At 36.7% G+C, this 11,254-nt stretch overlaps 1 protein-coding gene across 2 annotated transcripts in view; it reads left to right on the plus strand.

Annotated features, from left to right (window-relative positions):
- Nucleotides 1-11,254, plus strand: part of htr4 (5-hydroxytryptamine receptor 4) — a 106,520-nt gene that overhangs the window by 55,560 nt on the left and 39,706 nt on the right. For both annotated transcript variants that reach the window (XM_016455434.1, XM_016455435.1), the window contains exon 5: nt 6,127-6,280. In XM_016455434.1, the coding sequence (XP_016310920.1) occupies nt 6,127-6,280 (154 nt within the window). The remainder of the gene's footprint in view (nt 1-6,126; nt 6,281-11,254) is intronic.

The raw sequence follows: 11,254 nt of genomic DNA on the forward strand, positions 1-11,254 counted from the left end.
AGTGCACAGTCATTGTAGGTACGACGGCTAATCAAAATGGTACTTACTTGCGCTTATCCAGATTGTTCAAACCAACTTAAAACTACAAGATTACATTCTCTTGCGCGAACTCATTCAGGAGTGGTGACTTTCCACGTATTCCCAACTTCTGAGCCTGCTCGCCTGAAGTTATGGTTGATTGCTCTTCGGCTGGATATCAACACACTGTGACGAGTCGGCTGAAAAGAAGCCGCCGCCCCTCGCGCCCCGGACCCTTCACGAAGCCCGCAGCACGATGAGTACACCAGATCCCCTGTTTATTTTGGACACTTGATTCCCTTTTTTTCTGGACACTTTGTTTATTTTCTGTTAATAAAAGCCTCTCCGAGGCCTGCCGCCACACCCACAGTGTCTGTCGTTTGCTCCTCACGCCACATTGGTGGATAATGCGGGTAAGGCAGAGCCTTGACAGCACAGTTGGGTATCATCTGATGACTTAAACCCCTCTCGCTCGCAAAAGTTCATGAAAACCGGGACTGGGACAGAGAAATGACGGAGACGGCCTCCCTGTGTAAACAATGAGTGACGTATACGCGCGAGAGATCACTTCCGGCGCTTGCGTAAACTACGCCAGAGCACGTACACACCTCACGCACCGGAAGCCGTGCGTGCGCCCAAAGACGGTTGGACATAGTGGTGTATTAGAGGTAAAAAAATGATATAAATACTGTTCGGTTTCTCGCACAAACTGATCGTTTCGTGTCTTAGGACATCAATGTGTCGTCATGAGCCACACTTCTCTCACTTCTCTGATGCATTCATATTCCTCCATTTATGAATGAAGCTTGAATCTTGAAAGAGCCACAGAGAGGGAAACGGTCAGCAGATGCCTGAGCCTGTGAAAGCAGTGATATAGGTGGCTCTCACTCATGAGTCATTAGAAGTGTGTCTGTCCGTTCAGCCCAGACGTTTGCTTTTCATTTGGCTGGAGGTTAATTTCTCCACATCTCACGCTTGTCCGATGCCAGCCAAGCTTGGAATTGGATTTTCACGCATGCTATTTCCCCCACGGGCCTGGTCCCTCAGGGAAACCCGTTTGCATGACTGATCGTTCATACATGCTTCGGGAGTTGTGCAGAAACTCATGGAGATTGTGGATTCTGATCACAGGTCTGATTTTGTGTCTCTGATCAAATATAAAACCAGTGGGCACCATATGGACAGTGCTTCAGTGCTTCTTGAAATTCAGTGTGTTTTCAGAGGAAAGCCATGCGGTGGCCTGATGGGACAGGTGATTGATAATTCATCGTGTCATGTTTTTTTTTTTTTTAATTGAAGTACCTAAAAATTTGAACTCTGTGATTACAGAAAATCACATATATGACCAATGAAACGAAGATTTCTGGGCTTTTGGGCTTTTCATAACTGAAAATCATGCTGTTTCAGGCTCTTGAAATTAAAACATCCAAAATGCACTTTTAAGTGTTTATTTTTATCTATCTGCATCTGTAGATTGCATTTACAATGCACATATTAAAAGGCTGTTTCCTCAAAATGATTTTTTTTTCTCTTGCACTGAGCCAGAAATCTCCATTTCACTTGTACTTACATGCACCAGACTTTGCCGTTTAATTCCTATGTATATTATGAATGCTTTTACAGAGATTTTTTATAGACAGGTTTTTATCATTCGCCTGATTTTATACAACATTTTAATCTTAAAAACATGGTGAAGAATTACTGATAGTTGGGTAATTTTTCATTAGCATTACTATTTTGTAAATTATTTTATTTGACTTTATTATTATATTTTTTCATATAGGGAATGCATATGATTTATCCCAGTAAAAAGTATAAAAATAGATCATATTGTTTTAAGTGGCTATTGTAATTAATAATGTCATTCTTGTGATTACTTAATTGTCTCACACTGTTTTTTATGTTATTGTCTGGTTAAATAAAAAATAAAAGAATAAAATCAAAAGTAGGGTTTTTTTTTCTGGCTGTTAACAGTATTTATGGAGTGACACAAATTCATATCCAAAATCCCCTCTGTAAAAACCTTTGACTCTAATATATCAGCAAATGAAACAAGAATTTTGAACCTGTCTATATGTAGTGTTCAGATTTCTGTTCTGTAAATGTATGCAAATTAATGCACATCTAATTAGATAATGCATCAATTGCATATTCAAACAACATTTCACAAAACTTGTAATACAACATTTGTTTGCAATTCTTAACATAAGCAATCAACTGCAGAAGTATGGTGATATGTTACATTTTTTGCCGTATTCACCCAGGGTGTTTTGTTGTATTGGTACATTTTATCATATCTTTGAATCTTACTGTGTAGTTGAACGTTTATTTTATTAAAATAAAGGTTGTTCGTCCCTCGCCTCAGGCACCGTGTGAGTCAGAGCCGATACTCTTCATTGGAACTGTAATGTTGTCTCAAGCCTGCCTGCTTTTTTTCCACTGCGATTGCTTTCATCCCTTTAGATAGCGCTTACAGGTGCCACGGTAAGAAATCAATACGCTGGTTGAGCACGTACACAGAAGTGGCTCTGTGACATCCATCTTTGACAGGACTGTGGTTGGCATAAGCACCAATAGACCATGGCTGACAGTCAGCCCAAGAATCGCAAGTCTTCCAGTCAGAATTCTTCACAGCAGACTGGATGTAGGTGTGAAAGTCAGAGCGGTGGTAATTTGTTTATCACTCGCTAATATCAGCCAGAGATGCGCATGAAAATATAAGGACCAAATCCCTGAGGACATCTTGGGCATGTGATGATTTTAATGAGCATCTTACGTATTGCTCTTTATGCACTAATGCAATTGCTGTAATTGTGCCACCTCATTTTAATTATGTTTCGTTTTATCAACACTGAATCCAGAACAATGAGAAGCATTAAGCCCATTATGCTTATGTGTAGCCTTAGTTATGCTGTCCCAATTCAGCTGTTAAGAGAAATGGGAATACTCTAATAGAGTGCATGAATTTATTGTGGGCCAAATTGATCCAATTCAAAACAGGCACTATGTATTCAAAACCTTCAAAATCAGACATGTTGGGTAAAGTTGCAGAACAATAAAAAAACAAAGTGAACTGCCCTACCATTCAAAACTTTATGGTTGGAAATTTATTTATTTTTTAAATTAATAATTTTATTTGGTAAGGAATTAATTAAAATGATCAAAACTGACAGTAAAGACATTTATAATGATACAAAATATTCCTAATTCAATGAAACACTGTTCTTATAAATGTTCTATTCATTAACAAATCCTGAAAAAAATGATCATGATTTCTACAAAAATATTAAGCAGCTGTTTTCAGTATTAATAATAACCAGAAATGTTTCTTGAGCAGCAAATCAGCATATTAGAATGATTTTTTGAAGGATCATGTGACACTGAAGACTGGTGTAATGATGCTGAAAATTCAGCTTTGATCACAGGAATAAATTACATTTTAACATACATTCAAATAGAAAACAGTTATTTTAAATTGTAATAATATTTCACAATATTACTGTTGTTACTGTAATTTTGATTAAATAAATGAAGTGTTGGTTAACATAAGAGACTTCTTTCAAAAAACATTAAAAAATCTTGCCGACCCCAAACTTTTGAACAGTAAAACATAGATCCTTAAAACTTATTTAACTGACCCAACTCTAAAAAATGACCAAATGTGCAATTCTGAAAGAGTCCAGTGCTGGATTGCAGCAGAGAGTCGTTTGACACAAGCTGGGAATGATTTAAGACTGTGAGTAATGCTTGCTCAGTGCTTCAGACCAGCTAACAAATACTTCCTCTCTCTGCTGCAAACCTCCTAAGCCCTAACCTTTCCAAATTTGTTACAGAAGAATGATATGTGAGTCCCATTCAAACGCCCCCAAATAAAGAGTCAATAAATTGCATCAGGACGTTATTTGAGGTCCTAACGTAGGCATTTTAGTGGAGTTATGTTGTCAATTAGACACAACAGATGACTCGGAACACCTGTTGTGTTTCCAGCAAAGTGAATTGTGTCATTTTTGCACCACCAAATGGAATTATAAAAACAAGATTCCAGAATTTGGACGTGCATTGATGCCTTCAAGCACAGTAAAACCCAAACTCTGACCTGTAGGGGCAGAGGCCATATTGACGCATGGGGTTAGAGCATGTCGTAGCTCTAAACATGCTGTGGTGAACACATGGTTGGGTTAGCAGACTCTATGGCCGGAGGCATGCATGTAAACAGGAACCTCAGCACACACAGACTGAAGCTTTGACACATCTGGGTTAAAGAGAGAGAAAAGGAGAGACCTGTCCCGTTCAGTCGAAGGGATTGTGAGTAAAGTCTGTCCTCTGTGGCTTTTTCTCTCAGTCTTTGAGATAGCAGACCTCTCCAAACACGCATCCTTTACAGCCACAAGGCACAAAATGTTCATCTGAGGCTCAGCTCACGACGTGCAGTAGATGGCAAAGTGTGAGGCTTCGAACGTGATGGGAAGTGAAGGGCGAAAGGTTGTGTAACGGGTAAAGACCTTTCGGGGCATGGTCCTTAAATCTTCAGTTCTTCAACAAGTCAGAGACTGTTTCTATCAAGCAAAAATAGTTTAACTTTTGAGCTTTTTTGTTTTAGTAGTTGGTAACTATTTATAGCAGTACCCTTATACCCTTTATAGCAGGGCTTTTGTTGTGCAGTTACTTTTTTTATGCACACTTGTGACACTTTTGCAAGTCACCAAGTTATATATATAAGTGCAGGTCAAGGATTCACTTAAATTTTCACCTTTATTTTTCCTCTCTCAACCTGAGAGTAGTCTTTGTTAACTGAGTGCCATTTATTTAACAGTAACAAGTTTTCTTTTTTTCTTAACCCTATTTAAGGTTTTCTGCAGAGACCAGTCAACCTACGGTATTGCTTGGGGAAAAAATGGTAATAGAGCTGTGTGAATATTTTTTTTAAATAATATTCCTTGTCATAGACTATACAGCATACACTATTATTTAGAAGCATATATTCAGTACGATTTAAAAAAAAATAAATTAATACTTTTATTCCGCAAAGAATGGATTAAATTGATAAAAAGTGTCAGTAAAGACATTTATAATATATAAAGATTTAGATTTCAAATAAATTCTGTTCATGTCTGGTTATGCTGGTGTAATACCAGGACTCTGTGGTAGCTCAGAATGCTATAGTTAAAGGTATGCATTTTGAAACTTTTCTGACTATACTAAAGCATATACATATACCATATGTTTGAAGATATTCAGGAAACATGCTAAGTTCACATACTTGTTTCTCTGAAAATCAGCACTACAGCCAGTTATCCCACTTTGAAATGTGCGTTCCGTGTCGGAATGTCTGTTTTTGTTTTGGTCTGTGTGACTCTGCCCACTGCTGGTTTATCCAATAGTATTTTGACACTCCAGGTTGCCAGTTGGTGGAAAGCACAGTGTATTGCAGCCATGGAAGCCAGCAAACGAACTGGCAAAGATCGCAGATTCCACCCGACCTAAAAAGCCTCGGCGTCCATCTAAAAAGTTCTATGACCAGAGGAATATTAAAACGCGGATAAATCAACTCATTAACTTACAGTGTAAGGCTTGTTGCCTTCCATTGTCAGTTGCAGTCGTTCCTGTTGCATGCCCTCAATCTGGCAACCCGCGTGAGTGTAGCGTCTGAGGAGAAGAGACCAGAGAAAAAACACACTCAAATATTTTGAATTTGGACTGCATTATACATTTCAGCTGCTAGCTGTCATTCTTACACACTGCACCTTTAGACAACCTTGAGCTGATTAGAAAAGCAGATCAGAAAGGTTAAAAAGCTCTAGCAGCTTGACAGAATGTGTTTTTTCTGAGTCTTCCAGATGCTTGAATAGGTTGACATTTTGTCAGTCAGGGCCACTGACAGGTCATCATCCTTCAGGTTTTTCAAGGTTGTTGTCTTTCACATGCATATTGAAAATGCATTTTCCAAGAAAATGTATACCTGTGGTTGCGTATTAATATATTTTGCCACATGTATGTACAATTAACAGTGTTTATATACAGTTATTTCCTTTGAATTATTTTGTATGTACTATATGGCTGGAGAAATAAAGAGTATTCAACATGCTGTTTCTTTACCTTTCCTTCCAGGTACTATGCCATCTGTTGCCAGCCGCTGGTTTACAGGAATAAGATGACACCACTGAGAGTGGCTCTAATGATCGGAGGATGCTGGATAATCCCAACCGTTATTTCCTTCCTACCCATAATGCAAGGCTGGAACAGTATTGGAATAAATGATTTGGTGAGTCACATCCATCAGATGGTCGACTGTGCTGATAAGGTTTGCGAAGGCAGTCTGACTTTGATTCTTGTAATAATGATGTTTCTTTGATTCTCTCACCTTGCAATCAGGGCAAGAGTAGATTATTAAGATGCTCTATAAATTGTGCAGGGAGTGATTATGAGGGAAACCTGTGACGCATGCAAAGTCTTTTTCAGGCATCTCCTCCGCTTTCTATGCATTTTGCAAAAGGCAATTATGCATCCATGCATAGAAGCCAAGCTTCTGTGCATGTTTCTAAGAAAGCAATTGCAGTGTGTAAAGACCAGCTTTGAGGGGTGGGATGATTGAAGAGAAAATTAAATGCCACAGCCTCAGGTAGGGAACTTAATCCATTACTTACCAGTAAACAAACAAAAATGGCCCTGGGTGAAGACTGATGCACCATAATTAAGTCACGCTGGAGAAAGGAAATGTTTTTCTCTATGGTTTCCTCGTGCTTGAACAATGTAATGTTTCATGAGTTTCATGTGACACCATTTCTGTTTTCAGTCTTTGGTAACTGACCAGATGTATCTAATACATCTAATACATACAATTAAACTGAGCGCAAAGTTAAAATAAATGAATGTGGCTACACAATTAATTTAAATAAAACTGAAATCGTGATATAGCACCTAAATGTGGCTTGGATTACAGTAAACGCTGCATATCAGAAACTCATTTAACATGCATTTTGGGAAAATATTGTATGTTATGTTTACTTTATTTACTCGTTTGAACCATTTTCATCCTTTTACAGCATTTAACCAGTAGCTATTCCACTAAAATAACAACACGAAGATTTAAACATTTGAAAATTGAGAATTTAAGACATAATAATAGCATTGTAATTTGCAGTGTAAAATAAAACATTTATTATGCCTGTAATTATCAAATACTATTTTTTTTATTTTACAGAGCAATTGTGATAAAAGCACCGTAAAAGCGCCGATGGGAGGGGAAAATTCGGTGGGGTGATTTACTAACTGTCAGACTTTTGTACCTGTTTTGCCCCTGTAGTCCTTCCTGCGTTTCCTTATTTGGTCATTTTCCTGTCCTCGTTTAGTCTGATTGTCTTATGTGATCCACCTGTGTATCTCCAATTATCCCTAGCATTTAAGCTCCTGTCTTCCCGTTTCTCCCCTGTCGGGTCTACTTCGTCTGTACATGTTTCATTCCTCGCGCCTGTGTTGGATTATCCCAGTGTTTCGTGAATTAAAAAGACTGTTTATTATACTCCTTGTCTCCATCGATCCTCAGACAGTGTAAGCGTGACACTAACAATGCGCACATTAAAGAACACAGACACAGCCAGATCATTTCCATAATGACCAGCGCAATCTATGAAGAGCAGCATAAATTACCGCCTGCTTTAAAACATGCTTTTTTGGGCATTAAATAATGGCACAAATACCAGCAATTCGATGAGCGCAAACATTAGTAAATCACATTGCATGATTCATTTTAACACTCTCCTCCCATAAATTTTACGTCTGAAAGGTTATCTCCTACAAAGGCATATTCAACAAGGTCAGGCACAAAATTAACTGTCCACGTCTTTTCAGCACTAATTCTTTACTGCGCGTCTTTATTAAATCCTGCCAGTACTATTTTAACGCCAAAAGACGGTTTGCGCAAGCTGTTAGTAAATCTGGCCCTTAATCTTAATTTTTTAAAAGCAATATAATATTACTACTACTAGTAGTTACATGTAACAGCATTACTTAATTTAATTACAAAAAAGTAACTGTAATCAGTTATATTTACTGAGAAAAAATGTGTAATTTATTTAGTTGTTAAAATATGAATGATTACAAAGGGTTTTACATTTGAATATTTTCATGCACATACATGCGCGCGCGCGCACACACACACACACACACACACACACACACACACACACACAATTTTAATTGATTTCTTTCCCAAATTGCATTGACTGCTCTAAAATAAATTGATACACCAATGTTTAAGGAGTTTAGGACACATGATTATTTGATAATTGTTTTATTTCCTTTCTGGATTTATGTATATGCTTTATTTTTTTAAGATTAACTGTTTCTTTCCAAGGCATTGTTAGATACCAGTGTTTCCTGTCGTAGCTATGCAAAGAATTTAAACTATTTCTTATGATTTTAAATCTGTATTTAACCTCAGAGTAAAAAGAGGTGCTGAAATCTGATTTTGTGTCGGCTGTGGTTTAAAATTAAATGATCATCATTTTAATTCAAGTGATGAAGGATTTGGAAAGTCTGACAGTACTCAGTGTTGAGTAATACTGTAAAGTTAACCCTGGCTGCTTTAAATGTTTGAACATAATTAACAGTTGAAAACATTTGTTAGAAATCTAGAAAAGTAATCAAATGTAATCAGTTACACTACTTTAATAAAGTAATTGAAATCGTTTCACAACTTATTACATTTTAAATAGGGTAACTTCTGTAACCTATTACATTTCCAAAGTAACCTTTCCAACACTACTACTACTAATACGAACTATGATATATGTGCAGCCCTATATATATATATAATTTTAAAATATAAACAATCAAAATAAAACCCCTGATAAAACCAATTAAATATTTTATCTTTACCTTTCAGGCCATACTTCAAGTACATATTTTACATCTAAGGGATTCAACAAAGCTTGGGAAGCCCTGAGCTAATATATCCAAAGAAATAATTGAGATTTGAAGTGGTTTTCTCTAAGTTTGTAGCTTCCTTCAAACTGAAATTTCAAGAAGAAAAAAAATATAAAAGAATTAATTAGTGTTCTATTTAAAGTAAATAGTTGGCAAGATGAATTAGTATTCTATTCAAAGTAAATAGTTGGCATTCTGCCATCTAGAGTCTTTTGCATTGGTTCACAGGCATTACATTAATGGCTAACTATACTTCACATTTTCACAGATGTGAATGAGTCAAGCTTCCCGTTCCGCCAAAAGCTCTTCTCAAAGGAACTAATTAGCGGTTTGATATTGAATATCAATGATAGCATGGGCCAAAGTCCAGCTTATTAAAAAAAGTCTTATACTGATGTGAAATATGTTTGCAGTTCATGAGTTTTTTATTATTGATAGTGTTGGTGTTGGGTTTCGAGCTTGGAGGGCTCAGCATTATGATTTGAGAGTATTGGGAGGAGCAGACAGGAGAGAGACGCAGATGAACTGTGATTAATAGCTCTCATCATGACACTTCCCTCTGTGGATCAAATCAGCACTAGGCTGTTTGTAAAAAAGTGTTTGTGTGTATGTGTTTAATTTATTATTCTTACTGCTCTGGATCAGATAAAAAAGTATCTGTTAATTTCTCTCATCAAGCTCTCTTCACTTACAATGACTATTTAGTCTTAGCTATTGTTCATGTTAATTGTGGGGTTAACCACTGTTTTTCTAATGTATGTAACTAATTGCACATTCATTAAATACAATAACATTTCTAACTGGAACATAGTTTGATGGGATAACAGTCTGACATTGTTCTCTGTGGTTTTTAATTGGCTTATCCAGCCAAAAATCACAACCTATGTGAAGCATGCTCTTTATATAAAGATGTTTATATTTAAAATGTGCAAGTTTGGGGTCAGTAGAACTTACTATGTGTTTCTCTCATGCTCACTAAGGCTGCATTTATTTAATAAAAAAATACAGAAATAACAGTAATATTGTGAAATATTATTACAATTTAAAATAACTGTTTGCTATTGTAATATATATTAAAATGTAATTTAATCCTGTGATGCAAACCTGAATTTTCAGCATCATTGCTCCAGTCTTCAGTGTCACATGATCCTTCAGAAATCATTCTAATATGCTGATTTGCTGCTCTTCCACTTGTGGAATCAATTTAACGCATGCTTGCTTAATAAAAATATAAAACTTGTTTCAAAAAATTAAAAAATTAATACAAATCTTAGTGACCCCAAACGTTTTCTAAATCAAAGCTGCTACTTTTAAACAGCACTGTCTTTATGCTTTGCACTGTACAGTATGGATTACACAAAGACTGCAGAGCTGATAAAAGCAGATATATGCTAGAGACAGACAGACACTTACCTCTGTTTCTGTGATTTTCCTCAGACAAGCTGTCAGCGTCCAAGAGAGAGTGACGTCACTGTCTGTTCTCACTATATGGATTTAACCCTCTGGGGTCCGAGGGTGTTTTGGGGCCCTGGAGAAGTTTTGACATGCCCTGACATTTGTGCTTTTTTCAGTTGCTAATAAACATTTTAATGGCTAAGTTTAGTAGCACCATAATCAGCACAAACTGGGCTACAATAATATGTGGGCAGCATGTATGTATGTGATTGTGTTTTTGAGAAAACAACGTTTATGCGTGCTTAGTGAAAAACTACAATTTTAAAGTCACTGAAATAAGGCCATAAAACACATACAGAACATTTGTTCACAAGACTTTTGAGAACTGATCTTGAAGTCTAGAGTTTTTGCTTCAGAATGATGTGATAATCATCTTGTTTACTCACTCACAGAAAACAATATATTGATTTAAATTTTCTAAGACACATTTTGTGTAGAAAAGGAATATGCGAGGGGGCATGAATAGTCATGGATAATGATGTGATTCACACCTGAGAAGACAAAGGCCTGCATAATGAGCTGCATGATGAGCCTTTCAGTCAGGTGTGTGACTGAGAGGGAATTGCTACAAGAAAGAATGAGGAAAAAAGAAATGTATATCTATTTTTTGTTTATAGTTTATATAGAATATATATAACTATCACATCATTTTGGGAGTGTGTGCATCACATGGTCTTAGCTGTGGTCCAGGTTCTTGTGCAGACAGGAATCTCCATTTCCATGACCAAGTGGGCTGCTTTACTTTGGCTCTCTTTGCAACAGGTTCTTTTGCACTGTTATTCTCACATCTGAAATAAAAAAGCAAGCATGCAGTTTACACAAACTACATTATTAACATTATTATGATGTTCACTGA

Source organism: Sinocyclocheilus anshuiensis, unplaced genomic scaffold, assembly GCF_001515605.1.
Source record: "Sinocyclocheilus anshuiensis isolate Anshui unplaced genomic scaffold, SAMN03320099.WGS_v1.1 scaffold235, whole genome shotgun sequence".
Lineage (NCBI taxonomy): Eukaryota > Metazoa > Chordata > Actinopteri > Cypriniformes > Cyprinidae > Sinocyclocheilus > Sinocyclocheilus anshuiensis.